Source organism: Camelus dromedarius, chromosome 11, assembly GCF_036321535.1.
Source record: "Camelus dromedarius isolate mCamDro1 chromosome 11, mCamDro1.pat, whole genome shotgun sequence".
Classification (NCBI taxonomy): Eukaryota; Metazoa; Chordata; class Mammalia; order Artiodactyla; family Camelidae; genus Camelus; species Camelus dromedarius.
In genome coordinates, this window is record NC_087446.1 from 59,136,454 (window position 1) to 59,160,454 (window position 24,001).

The 24,001-nt window shown below is 41.0% G+C and overlaps 2 protein-coding genes across 4 annotated transcripts in view; one reads left to right on the forward strand and one right to left on the reverse strand.

Moving 5' to 3' along the window:
- Window positions 1-16,488, reverse strand: part of LOC105096750 (17-beta-hydroxysteroid dehydrogenase type 6) — a 147,237-nt gene extending 130,749 nt beyond the window's left edge. The window contains exons 1-2 of one of the 3 annotated variants that reach the window (XM_064491140.1): window positions 16,358-16,488; window positions 15,356-15,455 (exon numbers count right to left, since the gene is read on the reverse strand). The gene's annotated coding sequence lies outside the window, so the exon portion shown is untranslated. Of the gene's footprint in view, window positions 1-15,355; window positions 15,456-15,638; window positions 15,941-16,357 lie in introns of those variants that run through there. The other 2 variants (XM_031462358.2, XM_064491142.1) reach the window with 2 other exon arrangements.
- The window catches only part of PPM1H (protein phosphatase, Mg2+/Mn2+ dependent 1H), a 227,627-nt gene continuing 219,901 nt past the window's right edge, over window positions 16,276-24,001 (forward strand). The window contains exon 1 of the mRNA XM_031462356.2: window positions 16,276-16,594. Within this exon, the coding sequence (XP_031318216.2) occupies window positions 16,350-16,594 (245 nt within the window). The 5' untranslated portion in view covers window positions 16,276-16,349. The remainder of the gene's footprint in view (window positions 16,595-24,001) is intronic.

Sequence of the window (24,001 nt, forward strand, 5' to 3'; positions counted from 1 at the left end):
AAATTACCACTTGCTGCATGTCTCCAACGTGCAGAGTCCTATGCTAGCTGCTCAGAGAATTCAAAGAATACACATTGGTTTTTGCTCTTAACTAATTGGGCATAGAGACAGAGTATTAGAAAATTAAATTACTGCATAAGAGTTCCATGAACATAAAAGTTATGTCAGCATACATGATTAAATGTGAATTGAGTTATTTAGATAATGTGTTATGAATTAAGAGGATGTAGGAATCCGAGTAGATTTGAGGTGCAGAGAAAACCTTCATAAAAGAATTTAGACCCACCTATCCATTCAATAGACACTATTGAGTACCCGTTAATTGCCATGTACTAAATCAAACCCCAGGAACATAAGGGTGAAGACACTGTCTTTGATCTCCAAGATTCATAGTCTAATGGGGAAGACAAAGAGAAAAGGGTAAGAAGCAAGAGGCAGAGGGTTCATGTGGCATAAGGAATGTGCAGAGGCAGGATTGGGATTGGGAAGGCAAACAAGACAGCCAGGGCACAAAATTTAAGGAAGCGTTCCCTCTCAAGGCACTGCAAGTGCAAAGTTAGCACTTGTCCAGACCCAAAAGGTAGTGCTTCCTTAAATTTTACACCCTAGACACCTTACTTGCCTCACCCTAGTCCTGGACCAGTCGCACTCTTTAGCCATTATGCAAAGTGGCAGAATGGTATAAATCACACTCACACACACACAAAACCCTGAATTGAGTTTGAATAAAATTTGTCACTAATCACTACTTGATCTAGAGAGTTTTTTCGTATCTCTGGGCCTCAGTCCCCTCTTCTGCAAAATGAAGAGGTTGACCTGGGTTAGTGTTATTCAGAATGTGACCAGCACAGCATGTGGAGTCTTCAGAAATAACTCAGATAAGGAGGGGCTGAGTGAGTAGAGTGCTAGATCCCTCAACCTTGCTTCAACCAGACATCTTTTATTGGCTTTATTTGAGATGATTCTTATACATTCATTTAAAAAAAAAAAAAGGTTTCAGTGATTTTTTAAAAAAATCAGTTAGACAAATCAAACATCAGGTTGACCCTTGATGGGTTCTAATGCTTTTGACAGCTGTCCATTTGCCTTTCTATCTGGTTTCTGCCAAGGGCGAGTGAGAATAGTTACAATCATCGTTGCAGCGACTGGTGGTTCTGAGTAGTATCCAAGGGCACTGACCGCTTGTCAGTCCTGTGGTGAGTACAGGAATCCTGCTCTTCCCACGTGAAATGCTAAGTGACTCTTGGTGAGTTGGGTGGAGAATAAGAAATGATTGACAGGAGGAAAAACTGGATCAATTTGATGTTAATCTAGGGCTCTGGTGAAACTTAACAATCCATGAGTCTGATGGTGATTGGGAGCTGAAACTAGGAAGCACTGAAGCAATCAAGTTTCATGTCATTAAAACGATGCCCCATGACTCTCACAGCACTTTCTAGCTCCCCTTCAGAAATACCACTTAGTCAGTGATTGACTGGTCATAAATGATCACACATGAAGTGCTTGTTGAGCAAATCCTGGACTAACTTTGTGATTAACAGCTAAGTATATTATTTGCCCCATTCTAAGAAGCAAGTTAATGATCTCTAAAGATCTGTGGGTCTTCACAAGCATCCTAAATAATCAGGGGAAGAGGTACAGTAGGAGAATGGATGAGAAAAAACACAGTAGTCTGGCCTGTGTCTGTGAGGTGGCGCAGTTGTTTAGGGAGTTATTTAAAATGTGACTAAAAGGCATAGCTGTTATCCTACTGTGTAAAGCAAGAGTGGATAACCTCATACTCTAAGTGGTAAATACAAAGAAATGACTTTTACTTTTAAGAACATATGTTCTTAAAACCAAAAAATTGGAAACTTCAGTCCTGCACTCGAACTGGGAGAGGAGCCCCCAAAACAGGATGAAGAGAAAGGAAGCTCCTAGGGGGATTCACTTCGGGAACATTTATTTCATGTCAGCACTCTGAAGACATTACCTCAGTTAATAAAACAACTTCAGCTGGACAGTGTTTAATCCTACAAGTGGATAAAAAAACCAAGTTTCAGAGAGATTAAGTTTCCCAAGTCGTAAAGCTAATAATGAATGAAACAGTTGGTCTTCAAATCCAGGTCTAATTCCAAAGTGAATGTTTTTCCAATATAATCCCAAGGATGGGAAGGAATATAAAAATATAATCATTTTTAGGGTTAGTCCAGTATGTGAGTCATAGTTCCAAAGAAAATACAACATGACGAGAGGCAGGGGTGTGTTGGGGAAAAAAGTCAGAACTTTGTGAAAACCCATTCTAGTCCCTTAAGAGGACTCTCTAAGTGAAAGATGAGTGAAGAGGAAGAGGACACGAGAATGTGACCAAATCTGACACACACTCAGGGTCTCCTAGAGCTTCTAGAAAGTTGGGGCCATGATTGTTTAGTTCACCACTGTGTACCCCAGCACTTAGCACAATCAGTCAACAAAATCAAAGGAAAGTTAAGGAGATGGAGGCAGAGTTGCAGGTACCACCCCAAGCCCATGACTAACGTGGATTTTTAATGTACACATATATTCATCATATGTGTGTGAAGGAAAATTTTTGCCTTTTGTTGAAAAACAGCCATATTCATGAAGCATCTGCCTTTATTTCAAATCCAACTTTATTCCTTGACTGAGTGGGTAACTGCTTGTTTGGTGTGTTCCAATCCCAATAACCCCCCTGACAGGGAGAGACGTCCCTCCTGTGTTTGCTTGTTTTCAATAAACGTAAGTGTAAATGAAACAGGAAATTAGAATGAGATTCTTTCTAACTCCATCTGACTGAGGCAATAATCAGAGCAACAAAGAAAGTCTGAGATGGTACCCCGCCTCCCCATGCCATGTGCAGATTTACAAAAGAAATAAATCTGAGAAATTACTCCTCAGCCCTTGATCCCCTCAGTCAATTGAACACATATAAAGAACTTAGAGAGTGGGCAGGATTGAACTGGTGAAGAGATTGCTCTGGAGAGGCCAGAAGCCTTGACCTCCCCTTCCGCTTTGAATGGAGGTGTAAACTTTCCACAAGCTTACAGACAACCACTCAGAAAACTGTTCTCTAAATCTGGAGACACAGAGTAGTAGTGCCTGGTTCACATGTGAGGAAACTTAAAGTGCTTCCAGACAGGGGCCTGGGTCCCCCCTGGGAAATCTAAACACTGAGAGCAGATGCCAACTACTTAGGGAGGCAGGAGAGGACTGCTCTTGTAGGAGTACCCACATTCTCAGGGACCAATGGTCTTGCCCAATAGAGCCATCTGGAGTGGACTGAGATCTTTTCTAGAAAGAAACCGAGGTGGATCTATTACCAAACTAAACTTGGGTCCACCCACCTGTATGCAGTAAAGCCAATCTGACACCAAGCTGTGGTGAAGGCAAAACATGTGCAGTGTTTATTGCAGGGCACCAAGCAAGGAGTCTGGGGCATCCAGTGCTCAAAACGCTCAGACTCCCCAGTGGGTTTCAGCAAAGCAGTTTTCAAGGCCAGGTGAGGAAGATGGGGGTTGAGGGTATGTGATCATCTCATGCACAGTTCTCTGACTGGTTGATGGTGAGGGCACAGGGCAGCATCAGCGGGGTTAACACTGTCAGTCCCCAGGCTCCAGGAGGATCCTTATTAATCCTCAGGCTCCTTTGGGGACTTTGTGCTCATGGCCATCTTAACATTAACATCTTCCATTTGGTGGGGGTTGTCTCATCTGTAAAACAACTCAGGAAGTCTGCATCAGATACTGTTACCTAGGTTTTTTAGAGAGGAGTTAAAGCAGAGAATATGAATGGGGGAGGGGTCTCTCCCAGGAAGCCCCATAGGGTTCAGCTGGGTTACAGATCTCCTGGTTGCCCAGGGTCTGATGAAGGAATCCAGCAAATTCTCTTCTGCCCAGCTCAAGGGTCCTGCTGGAGAGGACTCCACAGAGATGTGTTCAGCATGAACTGTTATCCTCGGGTACAAAGTATGAAGCCACTGAGCCAAGCAAGCCCTGGAGGACTGCCTAATCTCTTTCCATATACCCCACTCACCTTTGACCCTGGTGGGGCCCAAAACTGCAATGCATCTGATGAGTAGAAAAACAATGGAGCCAGAGAAACACACTCCCTTTACCCACTGCAGACCTCCATCCCGAGGCAGGCCTGGGCTGGAGGAGAGGGGTCCAGAGTTTTGATAATTAAACAAGATGGGACATTCTAGTTCCTGAGATGAAACTGTTTTTACTAAAAGTGACCACGGGAGTTTTATTTTCTGAGTGACCACAGAAAAGATATGCCTGCCTAAGACTTCATTTAGGATGGGCAAGTCTAATTTTCAAAAGATAAAAACATGACTCTTCTGTAACCATGGAATAAACACGTCAACATGTATTTAACTCATGGGTGAGAGCCAGAGGGATATTAATGCTGGTTCAACGAGCATCTGAGAAACTAAATATTTGTGGGAATTGAATAAGGGATAGAATATTGGAAGACTGAGAGATTAGAAACTAAAATGGCTAAACTCCTCCAGGGCAATACAACCATATGTAACCTTTGGGTAATTTTTGTCTATCAGAAATCATTTGCATCTCAATTGGGCAAAAATCTAAAAGTTAACATGTAACCTCACAAAATGTGGGCCCTCATTAACAATAACAAACCATGGCATATTCCCCTAGAAAATTAAGTAATCCCTGGGTGGACCTGTGAGACAATGCTCCAATATGGTACAGAAAGAACATTTAGCCAGCCTCTTGCCTTAGTTCCAAGTTTTTAATAATTTTCCTTAATAAAGATCAGGGGAAATGAGCCCGCCTCTCTCCCTAATCAGTTCTAAAGAACTGTGGGAGACAGAAATAAGGCTGCATTTCAATCACGCTCTGTGAGATACGGTTAGTCAACCATACATTATTGTTCAAATAGATACTGGATATACATTTCCAGGCCTGAGAAGATGGCTCATGACTTTCTTTCCCGACTAGAAGAGCAGAGAGTTGGTGACCCAATCCATCAGCAGGGCACAGGACTCAGACGGCTGGGCTTCAGGAAAGAGGGAGAAAGACTTGAGACGAAAGTTTGAATAATAGGGAACCACGAGAGGGCAAAAGCCTGGGAAAGGCTAATCTTCAAGCACAGTGTTTAGAATGGTCTCTGGGGAGAGATGTGGTACAATTAGGGAGAAGGCGTAGAAAGTAAACCTGGCTTCTTGCACAACTTTTGTTTCTGGCATTCTCTGGGGCAAAGATAGGACCTGTCTGTTTTCAACTGTACCCTCCATTAAGGCTCCATATTTTTCCAAGTAACAAAAGAAAAACAGGCACAACTGTCTCCTGGACCAAAACATTGATGCATATTTAGTTTAATCTAGTTGCTGACAGGAAACTTTAAAAAAATAACCCAGGATTCCGTAGCCTTCGCTCTTTATAATTGAAGGCAGCCAAATGGTCTACAATTCAAAATTATGTTTTGTTCCTTGTCACCAATAGACTACACAAACCAGTAATTCTTCTCAGGAGTGCTCTGACATGACAAATGTTTGCAGTGGCCAATTCAAAGGAACACAGTGGTTATTTAAGAGCGTGATACTATCTCCTTTGGTCGAACATTGCAATTTTTTTTTTGCCTTCTAACAAGCAAAATGGCATATCAGAGCCAGAAACGCCTTTGTTTTGTTTCTGTAGAAAAGCTGACCGACCACGCAGAGTTTTTGCCAGGCTGTTGTTGTACGTGCTCTTTCTTTGAGCGTGGCCTTAAAGAGTTAGCTGCTGCCTATTATGGTCTGTCATCCTGCTTTAATCCAGACCTGGACCTGGACAGCTGACTAAGCAGTGAAGACTTTCTTACAGACCCCCAAGCTAAAACAAACAAAGAAGCAGATATGTGTTTTCAAGGGAAAATGTTTCTACCATGAAAGTGGTGGGACAGCAATTGGAATAATAGAGAGAGCCCTGAAAGCAAGGAAAAACCCAACACTGTCCCACAGGACAGGAGGGAATGGACAAAGAGCTCCAGGAAGGAGAGGAATGGGAAATCCAATGTTAGAACAGTGAGCTTTCCTGACACAGAGGATGCTCAGGACATAATTTTTGCAGAACAGAACCTCATCCCTTTTTCTCTAAAATCATGGGAAAAGAACCAGTCTGGCTTGATAAATTAAAACATTTAAAAGAATTTGTAAAAGGAGGAGCAATGGGCATAGCACTACATGTAGACTTTTCAAAAGAATTCCTTAAAATCACAGATAAAAAAGTCTTTTAAAAACCCAGTACTTGTTTATTTGAAAAATCAGTAAATGTTGGGAAAAAAAATTTTTTTTCAAAATTCCCTTGTCCTTTCCCCACCGTGCATAAGGAGGAAGAGTGACTTTGCCAAATACTAATCTTGCACTAAAGAGAAATTTTTTAAGGTTAAAAGTGAATGTTTTGATTCCCAATAACATATATCAAGAGATAAAAATCAGAGATCTGTAGTTACACACAGCCCCAGATTACTTGCACGTGCTTTTGGAATGAATGCATCTATACTTCTCTGTGAATCTAGTTCAGCTAGGGGATTAGAATCTTTCCAGAAAACAAGCAAAGTAACACTGAAGCCTCAGGAAGGAACTGCGGTCCACTTCTCCCATCGCTTCGAAGACTTAACTCAGATATGAACGCTTGCCTTGCCTCTAAGTTCCTTTCCAGAAAACACCTTTCATGGAGTGAGATGAAGAGAGAAGGTGGTAATTAACCACTTTATTTAAAAGGCTTCTCAGGGTAGTTGAGACAGAAAAGGTGATGTAAGCTGCTGAATTGAAATGTGGAACTGGAACATAGTAACAGGAACACTTTGACTTTCAGATTTTGAATGTCCAGCTCCTGCTATGATGCAGAAGGTACTCAGAATGAAAAAAAAAAAAAAAAGAAAGAAAAAGAGAGAGAGAGAGAGAAAGAAAGGTAGCGAGAAGATCAGCAGAGGATACAAAAGTTCTCTAGCTTTTCCTTTATGGGAAAGAAATGAGTGATATTTTCGTATTTTTGTGGAAATCTAATTGTAAAGTCTTTTTTTGGCCGAAATAATGAGGAATGAGTAGCCATCTCTGACTGCATAATTACAATTTAAATCTTATCCACCTGTTATGTGGTGGTGGTGGGTGGTTCTTGGTATGTTTAGAGGCTAGAAACAAGCTCCTAGCTCCATTTCACAGAGGGAGCTTTTAGTAAAAACAATAGCTACCACTTATTAAATGCCTACAGTGTGCATTTTACGTATGTTATTCTAGAATATCTCAATGATAGAAAATTCTGAATTATTTTACAAAGTTCCAGTACCTAATATTGATGAGCCTCACTGCTGAAAAAGCACAGAATTGTATGTGCTTTGATACATACAAACACTAATTGCTAATAAGCTTCTTCAGACTTGTCATCCTACTACATTTGCGAACTTAAGTCAGTTTTTAAAAAAACTAAGTTGATTTTTAACTGTCATGTTTTACAAACTTCAGTAGTTTCTGGAAATATTTTTCTATTGCTTTCAGGAACAATAGCAAAACAATGAAAACCAAGCACGTGCTAGGAAAGAAAACATTGGTGGATAACACAGTTATTGTCAGACAGAAGAAGGATAGTATTCATGAAAAATCACAAGATTTATGAAAATTGATCCTGAATTTCAAATTGAAAGTTCAGTAACAACAGACATCTCCCATGTTGACCTAAAATAAATAGGCTGCCAGTTATTTCTCCAGGAAAAAAAGAAAAGGGAAGAAAAGGTTTTATTCAAGATCAGCAAAGAATTGCAATTCCAAGTCTGCAACCATGGCAAGTTGTCAACAACCCCTCTCCCTTCTTTTCAAGAGTGGGCATGGAAGTTAGGAAGGCTACAGTAAACAGGAGCCCCCTGGAGGAATCGAGAGTTCTGAAACACAGCGGCTTTGCACTGGCTGAGATGTGACAGTGTCTCATTAGCAGGGCTCTTGCCCGGCAAGCAGAGGAAGTCCTCCTTCCCTTGGGCTTGGCCATTGTCGTAGACTATGACAGCTTCCCCTTCTAGGCTCCCAAATCTATTTTAACTGAGATTTTTATTTATCAACTTTTACACTCACGTATTTTTTATAACTTAATAGAAAGGCCAAAGGGGTTAAGTATAGAGGCATTCAAAATACCTTTATATTCAAATTTAGGATGCAGTTTTGTTTTCCAGACATATTAAATAAAATGCTTTTTAATATTGTAATATTAAATATTGTAATCACCTGATTTGCATACTGAGGACATTTATATCAAACCTGGTAACTCCTGGACACCAAAACTAGGACCCTATAGATACTGGCCTAGGTTTATGAACCTTTTACCTCCATCTTCTTTTATTCTAGAACGTACTATAAAACCTTCTAATTTGGCCTTTAAGTGAGACATTTATTGTTGCCAGTCCCTCTTTGCCATAGTCTTTTACTCATTTATTAAACCTGTATTTAATACATGGAATATATGGTTAAATACTGTAGATTCAAAGCGAAAAAAGAAACAGCCCCCCTTCTTCAATTATCTTACATGGAAGGAATCAGATAATTTTGACACAATATGATGAGCTATAATTATTGCGAGAGTTATGCAAAGGTGTTTTGGGAATATAGAGAAGGAAACCCTTAACTGCTGAAAGGATGTGAGGGATAGAAAAAAATTTAGGAATTAGCCACAGGGTGTGGGCGTAGGGGCAGGGAAAGGGCTTGCAGTGTTTCAGGCAAAACGAAATGGCCTGTTCAGACAAGAGGGTGGGGGACAAGGACATCACATCCTAGAAATGACAAGTAACGAGTAAGGCTGCAGCATAGAGTTGCTGGGATGGAGGAAAGGTTAACCTGCGACAGAAGGGTAATCAGGGCCAGATCGTGAAGGCTCATGGTGAGGTCTTTAACCAAATGGCCAAGTGAAGAGTTTAAAATGGAAGGAAGTAAAGCTGTTGTGTGGAAGATGGCTCCACCTGAGCACCAGCAAGGAACTGCTGAGAAGTCTGAATATAGAGTAACGAAGATCTAAGTAAAATTAGTAGCTATGGGACAGTCAAGGGGAGAAAGACTTGGGAGGTATCTGGAAGGCAGAATCAAAACTGGCTCAGACCCATATGGGAAGGTGACAAAGGGGAAGAAACAGAGGCTACCTCCCAGGTTTCTAGACTGGGTCCTGATGTCATCCACTGAGACTATCGTCTCAGGAGGAGGAGAAGCAGAGCCATGGGCATGAATTTTATTTGTGATGTTTATTTTGAGGTACCTGGGAGACATGCAAGTGGAGAATTCTGAGCCACAGGAAAACCCTATGAAGCCTTGGGCATCAAAAAATTACATCTAGTGCTCTAGTCCCAGCAATCAAACTGAAAACAGTACAAAACCATACATCAAATATAAGGATGGCCAAAAATGTTTTGCTTTTTCTAATAATGACCACTTTGGTACTTTTTAGAAGACATCACCAAAAATGAAGATTTAAAAAATATATATTACACATATTTATTTACATAAAAATCTATATTTATATAAATGTACTTGATATGTAAGTATATTTATAGATTACTGTTTTTCCTGCCCCTGCTTGGCACCTGATAGAAACATGTGCATAGACGGACGGCCTTTTGGGTAATTCAGCCTGGGCGGTGATTAGCAGGCAGTGGCCAATCCTGTTTCCTTCTCTACAATTTCCCATATGCTGAAGAATTTACAGATCTGCCCACAGCAAATGTACCTGGGGTTTTCCACTAAAGTAAGCCTGTGGAAATCAAGCTAGAGGGACAGTTCTTATGTATCTGAATAGAACCAGTCGGCGAGTCTCATTCACAGCTGTTCTTGTTCTGTATCTGTTTAGAATCAAAGTCATTGCTTATTTTCTTATTTGATATATTCCGTCACCTCCATGTCTGCCTATCCATTAAGTAAACAGCACACATTTCTCGTACACCAGTGTTTCTCAAATGGTTTCTATCTATCTCCTGGAAGGCTTGTTAAACTAGATTGTTGGGTACCACCCCCAGGGGTTCCGATTCAATAGATATGGGATGGGGCCAGTGAATTCATTTTCTAACAAGGAAGTGCAATCTAATAGGCCAATTTCCCACAGCCAAAGCAATTAGAAGACAATAGAGACAATAAATTCATTTTTTAAAATTCACTGAAGTAGACATAAGAAGAAAGTTGGTAAACATAGGATGTATTCATTAGGAAAGGATAATCAGGGTAACTGGGGTGGGTGGCCTTGCTTTTGAATGAAATATGAGATTATTTGCCATGACATTCTTCTGTGTTTTGGTTTTCGAAAGCTGATAAAAATATTTACAGGCAAGCAGAAAAAGTCTCTCTACTTTGATTCAAAATGCAGTTTGATGACAAAAAGGACAAAGCAACTAATTTTGCGTTTCAAGACATTCTTGATAGCTGTCACATATACTGGCATAGAGCAAGATATCCTTTGAGGGAGTAAAAAGCAATTTGAGTTCATAGCTCTTCGTTAAGAAGCTGTCTTTATTCCTTGATTTCTGAAGTTCTGTGAACCACATGCCCTTCTCTGAGCAAAAACTGACCTTCCCATTGAGTAGACAATCTCCTTTGGCTACCTCACTCAGACCACTCTAACTTTGGCAAAATAATCCCGGTAGCAGGAATTTTAAAATGGCAGGAGAGTGGCAGGATAGAACACATTTTAAAAGAGAAGTTTATGTGGTAAGGCTTGGAAATAGATCAGTAATACTATAATTTTTAAAAAAGATATTTTCAGTATAACAGAATTTAGAATTCTCCTACAACTTTAGTATGACCTAGGCAGCTCCCAATTTAGAAACAAGTTTTATCCAAAAACCTCACTGGAAAGTAATTTGTTTGGAATTTGGAACAATTTCCAAATGACATTATTGTACTTATAACCTTCTAGGTTATAAGGTTGCTAGGAAAAATTTTTTAAATTTCCAAATCCATAGAAAATTTATAAAAATCCTCAAGATAACTGAAATACCAAGTCTTCACTTAGAGAAGGCAGGAAAAAAATCTGTTGTAATGTAAACTTTCTACTTGATGGAATATGAAATAAAGTACACAATGGGACTGGGTACTGTTTCATTACTAGCTGTGTGGTCTTGGGCAAGTCATTTCCTCTCCTCAACTTCAGTTTCTTCAAGAATAAATGGGGACTGTTGAATAAAAGCATCAGAAATACTGTTTAACTTTTAAGTGTTGGTTACCGGCATTGGAAACAACATATGTAAACTCTCCACCCTTCACGGCACACTGTGCCATCAGGATGTTAATACTAATTATGCATTTATTAACCATCCACTCTATGTCAGGAAGAATACTAGGAATCTACATGTTATTCCATTTAATCATCAAAATAATCCTATGCAGCAGGTGTTTCTATTTTCATTGTTGTAAGTAAAAATCAGAAAGAGGAAATGGTTTAAAATGTTCATTTTAAAAACTAAGAGAAAAAATATACGTAGAGAAGGGTGATAGCCCTGGGTCAATATTACTTATGTCATATTTGTAACTATTTTCTCCCTTATCCTCACAGCTACCCTATGAGTTTGGAATACTTTATTTTTTCTCCCATTTTATAAATATTCTGATAATCAGCACATTTCAGACTCTAATCTACAGTAGGTATTATGGGACCAGGGATTCAGGTTTATACAATTCCCTCATCAGGTACAAAGCAGTGGTTTCAGTCTAGGGCAATGTGGGCACGGGACAGAATAGTCTATAGATGGTGGCCAGTAGGAAAGTAACAGGAAAAGTCAGGTGTAATCCATTCTTTGAATGTACCTGAGATTCCAAAATCAAACGGTTGTAACTGAGAGAATGTCTATACTTGACACATGTAAAATCTGTTGAGACTCTGTAACACTGTCATCAAAAATTAGTTATAAATCTCTTGGTTCATAAGGAAATTGTTATTTACAAATAAATGGTTTTGTTTACTATGAAAAAACAAATCCCTCCCAGTAAGTCAGGGATTTTCAGCCAGTATATTTCTACACATGAAACCAGAATATAAACTATTTCTGAAGCAAAAGCTAGTTAATATTAACTATTTTAATGTCATACCTTGGTTGATATACACCAGATTACCAGTTTGGTGTGAAGCAGAGACCCATATGCCTTGATATCCATATTATTACCAATCTGGAAATTGACTTATCAGATATCACAGGTTAAGGAAGGTCTGCTTATAGACAAGACAAATCTTAAGGGATAACATGAGGGAAAAATCTTTAAGAAAACAGAGGGCATAAAAGTAACAAATTTGATCATTCAATCAAGTTACACTCTTCTCTGAGTGGAATATTTTTCTTAAAGAATTAATTTATGTGTATGCATGACTGGGACATTGTGCTCTATACCAGAAATTGACACATTGTAACTACTGTATTTCAATTAAAAAACCAATTAATTTACCAACTGAGCCCTATTACCTGTTAAGCACTAGGCTAGGTGCTGGAAATACAAAGATAATTAAGAATGTTCTTGTCCTATATGATTTCACTGTCTAATGGGACAACGTAGATAAACTGCTAGTTACGATACTAGGAGGCACGACCCTACAGCTGTGAGAGGGCTGAGTCCTAGAAGGGCGTTATGCATCTTTCTCCTGGCCTGATTTCCAAGTAAGCATTTGCTTTCTACTTGAATCCCAAATCTCCTTGATCGTTTTTAATATTTCTGTTCCTGTATACCCTTCACCCGGTTTTCCCCTAATGCTGATATCAAAACTGAGATCAGCACTGTAGTAGGTTGTGCCCCTTTTATCCCCAATCTGACAGTTCTTTGGACTTGCCTTGACTTTCAGAACCCTCACACCTTTGAAGATACCTGGCCAGGTATTTTGTAGAATATCTTCGGTTTGGGTTTGACTCCTGTTTTCTCATGATTATACTGAAGTTAAGGATTTGGGATGTGTTCTTTTTAATGCATAATGTCAGCAGGTACAGGATGTTAATATATCACTGCTGGTGATGTTAACCTTGATCACTTGTTTTAGCTGGTGACTGCCAGGTTGTTCCACTGCAAGGTATTACTTCTACTTTTGTAATTAATTAATATTTGGTGGGGGGGGGGCGCTCCCTGATGTTTTTACTGAAGAAGTTATCCAGACTTTTTTTTTCCCCTTTTGAAAATAGTCTTACTGATGGCACAGAGTCATTGAATAGTCAAAACCATAGTATTATAGGCCTAGAAGTGAGATTATATTTATACACAGAACATTTAAGTATAAGGTCTATGTTTCTATCTTATAAATGAATGTCCATTTTCCAGAGGAAAGAAAACACAAGAGAGACAAATGAAGGGTATCTTTTGATGACCTGAGTGTACACACAGGGTGTAACAAACACGTTGAGGGTCTCTCAATTTTTGATTACTACATCATTTGAATTTAAGGAATAAATAACTAATTCTAAAGCTGAGAGCACAGGTACTGGCAAATTCGCATCTGTAGTAGGTATGGAAGGTACTTTTTCAGGGGCTTTCCTAAAAGCAATGACCACACCCATTTTAATAAGGATTTACGTCCAACCTGAAGCACTGATCTCCATGAATGACATAATTGAGGAGTAAATTACATGGGAAATATTTCTCTGGAAAATCTAGGATGGGACACTGACCTTAGAGGTGGGTATAAGGACAAGGCAGTTGATTCATTAGTTAGCTGTGAACACAAACTATAGGCATAGTCAAAGGAGAACAAGCATGGAATTTCTGTTTTGCCTGCCATTAGCAGAATAAAGTTTGCTGTGCAAAGTGAAAGATCTGCCAGCATTTTCTCATGATGGATAATAACTAGGTTACAGAGAAATTGTAAAATAACTTCTTACAAAACACTGGTTCACAACTATGGCTAACATTACCAAATTTAATTATGCTAAATGTCCTATTTGAGAAAAATTTCGAGAGGCTACAGAAAATATTAACAGCAGTGATTCTCTGGGGAAATGTTTTGGAGTCTTTTCCTTTTTCCATTTACAGTTCTGTACTATTGGATTTTCTTTCTTTATTGATCATGATCTAGTACTACTTTTAAATTGAAAAATAAATCCTTTTTCTGGTAAATACTAAAGCTTTGCCATAAGGTGAAATGAAGGGAAGAGCCTAGTAAATTCATCTCAGTAGTTAGTTACTGAAGTATTCAAAACGCATTAAAATTTTTTCTCCTTAATTTGTTTTTGCTTTTTTGTGTGTGGAAGGGGAGTAATTAGGCTTATTTATTTATTTTTGGAGGAGGTAGTGGGGATTGAACCCAGGACCTCACGCATGCTAAGCAAGCTCTCACTTGAGCTATACCACCCCCACCCTCCCCCCAAAGGCTATTGCTAAAAGGTAACTGTCCTACAACAAAAGCTTGAGAAGAGGATTCTAAGTTTATATGAAACTCAGTGGATTCCAGAGCATGTGGTTGATTGGCTGTTTAACCACCTCATTGATATTCTGCATTCAGAAGGAGTTTATAATTTAACAAAGGTTGAGAAAACTTTTGGCGGACTTATTTAGATTTTACATCTTTTAGAATCCTGCCCCCAATTTTAAAATTAAAGAAATTTTAAATTAGAGAATCACTGTTCTGTGAAAAGTAATAAAAGAACTCATTGACTGGAATGGTATTTCACTGAAAAATTCAATGCTGTATGTTTACGTGTGTGTGTGGGTATATATAAAATTATTTGGTGTATAGTAGATCAAAGTAACTATTCATGAAAAAGCCAAAGGGGAAAATGCCTTAAAATACATTATAGATACTGAATAAGACCGATCAGTGAAGTTTATTTAGGCCTCCCCTAAAAGCGAGGATTCCAACTCCTCTTCAAAGAATTACCTTTGAATCAAACCTGGGCTGCTCCCCGCCTCCCACTCACTGAGACAGAGGGCCTGTATTCCCTCCTGAATTCCAAGTAAGCCATTCAGGGCACAACTCCACAAGTAACACAGAATCTTGGCAAATTAAATGGTAGGTAAACAGGAACAGGATACAGAATAAGTAAACATGAGCAGGATACAGCTCTCTTGCAAACAAAAATTTTTAAGCCAGTAATTAACGAATGTTACCTTCTGAAGCAGCACATTCATCGGTTTTTCGCATTTTGTTTTAATATAAGATTACCACAAAATTTTACTGTTCCAAACATATCATTTTTACTTTAGCATTTGAGTTGCTTAGCTCTATTTAAATTCCTTTAGTTTTAAAGTGCCCTTAGGTAATTTCACAACAATATTTCAAATTAAGACAAGGCTGTATTAAGTGTTATCAACAGCAAACAGCCTCAGCTTTGAAAAGATACTTTGGTTTTGTTGCTATGTTGGAGGAAAATGCTTGTTATCAATCTAGCAAGCAGTTAATTAACTAGGTGAAATAGTGCTTACTTTCAATTCCTTAGAGCTCTTTTGTTTTCTTCGCGATTAAGTTTTTATTCTGGGGTTCGAAATAAGTTTTGCTCCGCAGATAATAATGCGTGTGGTAGTACTGAAAAGAAAAAGAAAAGTAATTCTAGACATACCTAGGGGAAAACTTTTAATGATTTTTGTGCAACCAAAGTGGGTGTTTTTTTTTTTTTTTTTAAAGCTCCTTAGTCTCTCACACCAGGTGTTTCTCCTTCCACTGCAGGCCTTGAGGCCGTCCACAGGGTTTCCACCTGTCTCCTCTTACCCCTCCAGCTCTCGAAGTTTCCTTTCCCGAAGGCGTAGGCAGCATTCCTCCGCGAGCGGATCCCTCAACTGGCTTTTCCCGGCGGCCCGGCTCCACGTGACCGCCGCTAACACCTGTACCGCGACCAGCTCACAGCGCCCCCATCTCCTCCGTCAGGTACCGACCCGGCCTAGCTCCCCCTCACCGAGGAGGTCACTGTCCGGCTGTGAGCCTCGCTCCGCCGGCAGGGGAGGGGCCGAGCTACGGCCCCAGCAGTCGCTGGAGCCCTTGCAGCCGGATTATCACATGACTCCACGGCGGCGGTAGCCCTGGCAGCAGCCGCGCCGGCTCCGCGTGCTCGCCGGGTGGGCTCAGTTCCGCTCACGCAGGAGTCGAGCGCAGCGGGCGGGGAAGAGACCTGCTGGCGCTGCGGCCGCCCAGTCGCTCCCGGAGCGCGCAGCATCTCCACCGGCGCGGCCGGCCCGCTCCATGCCGCTGGGTTGCGGAAGTGTAGCGGGGGGAGGCGGCGGCGGCGGCGGCGGCGGCGCGGAGCGCGGGAGGCCGGGGCTCGGCCCCCTGCAGCACTAGGCTCTGGGAACCGCGCGGCGCGCCCAGCGGCCCGGTTGCCCGTGCGCCCGGCGCCCGCCGCAGCCTGCATGCCCCGCGCTGCGCCTCGCCGGGCCCCCGCCGCCGCCCCCTGGTCGCACCGCTGCTGTCGGGCTCCGGAGTAATATGCTCACCCGAGTGAAGTCTGCCGTGGCCAATTTCATGGGCGGCATCATGGCTGGCAGCTCAGGCTCCGAGCACAGCGGCGGTGGCTGTGGAGGCTCGGACCTGCCCCTCCGCTTTCCCTACGGGCGACCCGAGTTCCTGGGGCTGTCTCAGGACGAGGTGGAGTGCAGCGCCGACCACATCGCCCGCCCCATCCTCATCCTCAAGGAGACGCGGCGGCTGCCCTGGGCCACTGGCTACGCAGAGTGAGTGCAGCGACACCGGCGGCGCCCCTGCTCTTCTCGCAGCCCTTCCCCGCACGGTTCCATCCCTCCTCTCTCCCTGTTCCTCGGCCCCAGGGCCCTCCGCTGGCTGCCGGCGTCCAGGCCTCGGCGAGCACTTCTTATACTGGCCATTTCTCTCTTCTCCGACACCCCCTTCCCCCAACCCCAAGGACGCGGCATCTCCAGCCCGGGTTTGGTTGGTAGATGGGTGGGTGGCAGTGCTGGACCGTGGGAAAGCTAAGGCTAGACGCGGCTGTGAATCTGGGGGTTGTGACACTTGGAAGAAAGTGCGTGGAACTCCTCTGCTGAAGTTTGAAACACTGCAGGGAAATCTGATATCTGTGTGCCCATCCCCCCAAAATCTTTGTGCCTCCGCGTGAAGTTTGTTGGGTAGAGCTTGGAGGAACTGTCGCTGCGCCCGGGGAGTCGGGGGTGGGTGTCCGAGCCCTGGAGGTGGCCGTGGTCGCGTGCGTGGTTGCACAGTTCAGGAGGTCTGTTTCTCTGACTTAAGCCTAAGGGCTCGTTCATTTCTCCTTTAGCAGGTAGTAAAACCCTGCGCCTTTGGTATATGCCAATACTATTCCCCCCAGTCCTTGGGGAGAGAGAAACTTATTCCAGGTGTCTAATGATAGCGTTTTGGTAATCAGCTTTGGTGATTAAGCGAGAGTTGGAGTGCTTTACTATTTCAAGAACCGATTGAGTTAGGTTGAGGACCTGGAATGGAACTGGGAAAGGAGAGAGGGAGGATTTTAATGGCCTCCCTCCAACTCTACGGTTACTCTTCCATTGACTACTAATGACCATCTTATGAATGATAGGATAAATAATGTTTCTTTTTCTATTCGGCGTTACTGGGAACTCTAAAGGTAGAATTTAGGAAACCAGAGTTGCGGGGTTAATAATAACCCTGTGGGTGCAGAAGTGCACGGTAAACCTTGGTGCCTGGCACACCTGACCCTTTTCCTTCAACTCCATCCGCTCTGTAATCCTAGCCCTCCCCTACCAGTGCACAGCCTCGCTCTCTGATTGGTTCATTGGGGAACCAATCAGCTCTCCCGACGCCTGGGCGCTTTGATGCTGACCCGGTTCTGGTGGCCCCGATACCCCCAAGAAGGCATGGTTCCCGAAGCTCCGGGTTCCGGGGCGAGAAATAGCTTGGGAGACTCTCTTCTAGGATCTCAAATTCTCTTTTCCTTCCTCATTCATTATACAGCCGTTTCTCCATGGGCAGAAATAGAAAATGTGTTTAAATGGGAATAGATGACTGGAGTGTGAAAGATAGGAAACGAGTGAGAGTGTTGGATGCCAAAACAATAAAAATTAACACGTAATAAAGGACAAGCATGGTGGAGAACGTTGAGGGTAGGGAGGTACAAAATAGCAGGGTACCTTTCAGGAGAAAGCCAAAGCAAAAAGAAACACCCGTGGGAGCGAAAAGCGCCTGCCAAAACACCAAGTATTGTTTCTTGACTGCAATAAAGCAACAGGCAAACATAAAAAAGCCCCCAAACCCTACCTTGTTTAAAAGCACATTTGGATCCTTTGCGAGGCAAAAAGCACGTGGGAGGAATACCGAGTCCTGCAGTTGTGAAGATGGAGGCCCTTGTGTCTGTCAAAAACCTGAATGTGTAAGGCCCATTGTCACTCCAGTGCGTTCCCCAGGGCAAGGGCACCTGTCTGAGAGGCCGAGAGACAGGCAGGCAAGTGGTGAAAGAGGAAGAAAAATGCTAAAACATGGAATGTGGAAGCTACTTAAAGGAGTACCTCAGACAGCAGGAAGGAAAGGAAAGGGGAAACAACAACCAATTTAAAAATGTTGGGATTCTCAGCAGGCACGTGATGTGCCAGGGGCTGTAAAGAATATAAGGGGATCTTAGATGAGTCATGTTGGGGAGGAGTGCTGCTGGGAGAGCTCTACCTGCTCTTAGCGGGACCTCAATTTCCTTGTGTCTAAGAAGCTTGTCTTTTCCTAGACTGGGATGAGAAATTCAATTTGAAGGTTAGAAAGACCACTGTAAAATGTTCAATTTTTAAAGCTAGTTATAAAAGTAGTACATACTTGTGAATTCAAGCAAAGACTTGTGTACAAATGTAAGTGCAGCCCCTCCCCCTCCCCACGCCCCTGGGCCACGTGACAGTTCAGTGTTTGAGTGGTGTACCTGCCTTTCTAGACTTAACTTGGATGCACCTATAAATATGTATCATGCCTTTCTTTTTTTTCTTCCCCAAATAGATCGAGACTAACCATGTTTTTCTGTAGCATTTTGACAAAACACTGTCACAGACTTTATTCCAAGTCAGTACTTACAGAATTACCTTATTCTTTCAGAATGTATACCTAGTACTCAAAATAGCTAACATAGTGCTAACTGTTTAGTGCTCACACCGTTTCCAGATTTGTATCGTATCATTTGATTCTCACAACGAACCCTATTAGGTAGGCACTAACATTTCCGTTTTATAGATGAGGATACAGAGGCACTGAATAGGTAAGCAACTTGTCCAGAGTCGTACCACCTTAGCAGGGCCTGTGTTTGAGCCTGAGCAGTCTGACTCGAGAGCCCACACCACCAGACTACCTCCTTACAGTGTGTCAAACTCTGGCTCATCCATCTGTACCCAGGATTAACCACTAACATTCTCTTGCCACTTCCCTCTGTGAGATGTGGTACCACTTCCCCAAACCTTGAACTGTCATTTATCTTCCTGAAAAAATACATCCTGAATGATCAAAATGGCTGAAGTAGGAAAGGGGAGAGAAAGACAAGTAGGAATTGTGGTTCTGGTCAGAGACCGCGACTGCCCAGGACCTACTGGGAGGAGGAATTCTCTTTGTTCTAGAAGGTACCTGAGAGGGCTAGACTTGGCAGGAAGGTTCCTCAGAGTGGGGATGAGAGGGGTGCTGGTGAGTCAAGGACTGAGTCAGACATGGTTTGCTTACCTTTCTAGAAAGTGAGCTACTCTCTAAGCCTTCCTGGGAGGAAGAATTGGCATCACTTGATGGAGGAGTTAGAGAGTTTTCTTACTTATTGTTAATTCCTTTCAAAAAGAGATACTCATAGTTATAGAACTAGAGAATTAGCTTGAATGATCCTTGTAAGATTTGAGGATAGAGAAACGGAAGACCCTCATTTATTAATTCAATATTATTGGCATAGTGCTTGGTGGAATTTCTTGGCTCCTATTGTGGCTGAAGTTTCGCCATTTGATTCAGGGCTATGTGCTAGGTTGTAAAGCATTGCAGTTACAGATGACATCTTTCCAACAACATGGATTAGCAAGTTTTATTTTTTAGTTTGGTGTTGAAATCACTGACTTAGCCTGTTAGACCAGCTGGGAGAGAGCCGACAGGAAGTAATAGTCTGGCCCAGAGACCCCACAGGTCAGCGACTTCCTTTCTTTGTCCACAAGTTTAAATACTACTCAAGTGCTTCAGGGACCTGGAGGTCCATCCAGTTTTTAATGGTTATGAACATATTTTGACTTTTCTTCTTCTTTACCTGTTTGCCCAACCTCTCTCCCACTGGTGGTCAGTTGGACTTAAAGATACTAGGGGATGTGGATTTTGTGCCTGAAACGACAACAATAGATGATGCCAGAGAATGTGCGGTGCTCTGTGTGTGACAGCACTATATTCAAGTTTTATCAGTGATAAATTTCTTTGCTTGGACAGAAAGAATAAATAATAATTATAGCATCATTTTACTTAGGTTATAGCTGTAACAAAGCAATTTTTTTCCTACTACTTTTCTTATGTGTCCCAGACATGGATATTTAAAAAAAGCTGTTCTGAGAATTTATGTTAAGAGTATTATATAAGTTCTTTCTGTCTCACAAAGTTCAAAATTGTGAAAATTTTGATGAAATAACCATATTTAAATCCAGCAAACAGCCCACAAATATTTGGATTTATTTTGGAAACTCTAGGCTATTTCATCCCCCCCCCCCCCGGTCATTGGCCCTAATTAGCTATTACCAATAAATCACATTTGTTGGCTGTATAGTGGTGATGACAGAAAAACCACTGTTTCTCTCTTGCCTCAAATGCAGAAATCCCCTGGCCTTTTTTTTTTTTCCCTCTTTCCTCCCTTTTAATCTCCTCTAGCACACCCACCCCTTTTACACCTATTTGCAGAGCTCCTGCCTGGGGACTTCTGTTTGACTTTTGCAACTGAAGAACCTCGAGGTTCTCCACTTCTTGTGGAATACAATGAAAAGAAATGGGTGGGGTGTAGTGTGGGAGGTTTCATTTAACAGAGTTCTCCAAATCACTTATTTGCAGATGAGTCCAAAGTAGCCTAAAATATTTCATCTACTGTTCTGGTAACCTGCAGAAGGTACTAATTTCTTATTTTAAAGCAAGTGGCTATGCTCTCCTTTATTTTTTCAGATTTAACATTATAATGAAGTCATCCCCTGTGGGGTGGAGCTCCTGGGCTGTCCCTTTTCTGTGGAAAATAGATCAGCTTCCTTCAAAGACTAGCGTTTCAGCCCCTGTTGTATGGACCCCTGTGATATTGCCTCACCACATGGCGCTTCCTTATTGTGGTTACAATACCAACTGATAACTTAAAACTGACTGCATACTAGAATTGTTTTCTAAAAATGATTATTGAAGATAATTTTTAAAATTGAGGTATAATCGACATAGAACATATTAGTTTCAGGTGTCCAACATAATGACTTGATATATGCATATATTGTGAAGTAATCACCATGATAAGTATAGTTGACACCCATTAACACACAGTTACAATTTTTTGGGGGGGGGAGGAGTGATAACTGTTAGTCTTAGCAACTTTTAAATATACAATACAGTATTATTAACTGTAGCCACTATATTATATTTTATTGTGATTTTTATTTGCATTTCCCTGATATTAGTGATATTGAACACCTTTTCACGTACCTGCTGGCCATCTCTACGTCTGTTCGTATCTTCTGCCCATTTTAAAAGTCAGATGGTTTGTTTTTTTGCTATTGAGTTGTATGGGTTCTTTATATATTTTGAATATAAACCCTTTATCAACATGTGATTTGCAAATATTTTCTCTCATTCAGTAGGTTGCCTTTTCCTTTTGTTGATAGTTTCTTTTGCTGTGCAGAAGATTTTTGGTTTGATGTGTCCCACATGTTTATTTTTGCTTTTGTTGCCTTTGCTTTTGGTGTTAAATCCAAAAAATTCAAGACTGTCAAGGAGCTTACTGCCTGTGTTTTCTTTGTAGGAGTTTTATGTGTTCAGGTCTTATGTTCAAGTCTATTCCGTTTTGAATTAATTTCATGTACGATGTAAGTAGCAATCCAGTTTTTCTTTTGCATGTGCTGTCCGTTTTCCCCAACACTGCCAGTTGAAGAGGCTGACCTTTCTCCCTTGTATATTCTTGGCTCCTTTGTTATAAATTAATTTACCACATAGGTGTGTGTTTATTTCTGGACTCGGTTCTGTTCCATTAATTTATGTGTTTGTTTTCATGCCAGTACCATACTGTTTGGACTATTACTTTGTAATACAGTTTTAAATCAGGAAGTGTGATGTTTCCAGCTTTGTTCTTCTTGCTCAAGGTTGCTTTGGCTATCTTGAGGTCTTTTGTGGTTCCATACAAATTTTAGAATTATTTGATCTATTTCTGTGAAAGATACCATTGTAAGTTTGAAAGGGATTGCATTGAATCTGTAGATTGCTTTGGGTAGTATGGGCATTTTAATGATATTCTTTCAACTCATGATCATAGAATATGTTTTGTTTACTTGTGTCTTCAGCTTCATCAGTGTCTTACAGTTTTCAGTGTGCAGGTCTTTTCACTTCCTTGGTTAAAATTATTACTAGATATTGTAAAAGATATCTTTTTGATGTAGTTGTAAATGGGACTGTTCTTGGCATTTAAACTTTTTTAATATGCTAATTTAAAAATTAATTTTTTAAATAATGTTTATATTTTGTAATTTTCTCTTATTTGGCTAATTTGAACAGAGGATTGAATTTATGCCATTCTGTCTCAGGAAATAAACAACATTCATCTGCTTCCATTACTCTCATTCAGTCAATGAAATCATTGCATTCCTATGCTGGGTGCATAATGTAAGACACAGCTGGCACCCTCAAGAAAACTTTATGGCATAGTTTTTTCCCCTTTAGTGTCATTCTCTGAAATTAAGTTAAAATAAAATCATGGACTCATAAGATTACAAGAGACCAACACTGGAGGGTGTGGGAAGTTGTTTGTTTTGTTTTTAATGTCTTAATGCTTCTGGGCAATTTCAAATTTTAGTATTTGGAGCCATTTAAGGAACACTAGGGAAGCAAATTGTTCTTTTCAGCAAGCATTGTGACTAGCTGCCAACTTCTCTGTACCTGAAGGTTCCAAGAGCTTTATAGTACCTGTATAAAGACATGAGTAAAGAAAAAGCTATCCTGACACTTGTTAAAATGGTCAGAAAGACTTTATTTAAGACTGTTGCAGTAGGGGCCCTGTAATAGGGGAGGGAGATCGGACTCAACTCCAAGTACAGTAAAGACAGCTGGAAATTTATAGCCGAAAAGCAGAGTGATAAACTCAGTGGATGGAAAATTACTGTGAGGAAACATCAAAGGTAGGGGGATTTTGCTGAAAGTAGGTCAAGGAGTTGTACATCAAAGGTAGGAGATGAGGAAACTGATCAGATATCAAGGGTGATCAGATTTGACTGCTAAGTGGGGACATAAAAAAACCAAATTTATTATCTGCTATCACCAACATTTCATGAGATAAGGGATATTTCAAAACCAGAAGTGTAGAGGCATATAATCTCAGCAAAAAACAAACAAACAAAAAAAAAAAACAAACAAAAAAAAACCATAAACAGTTTTTAATTTTTTCAAAATGCTATGCTCCTATTTTTCTAATTTTTCACAAACTCAAAACCATATATTTTTACCTGTCCTGGAGGATTCCCAAGACACTTTCCAGTTTTAAACTCTGTGAGTTCCTGGGGTTAGGCCAGTGTCTTTCTTTCCAGGCTGAGGTTTTTCCCAGTGGGGCCTGCTGTCTCCTTAATTATGATTACAATTTTGCATTATTTTTCCCCAGCACTTTATTATGAAAATTTTCAAACATCCAGAAAAGTTGAAACCATTAGACATTTAGCGCCCACATGCCCACTGTCTAGATTCTAAAGTTCCCATTTTGCTTTATTTGCTTAATCATTTGCCTATCCATCAACACATTCTTGTTATTTTTAAGTGGATATTTCCTTTAGTCCAATGGCTTTGATTTATGTGATTGTTATTTTCCTCAGTAAATTAAAATTAGGTTTTGACTTTCTCAGTTGAGGAAAGCACCAGACCATTGGGTTCCCATCCATGTGGGTGGGGGGCACCTTAGATTGAACTTTTGCAACATTGGCACTCTG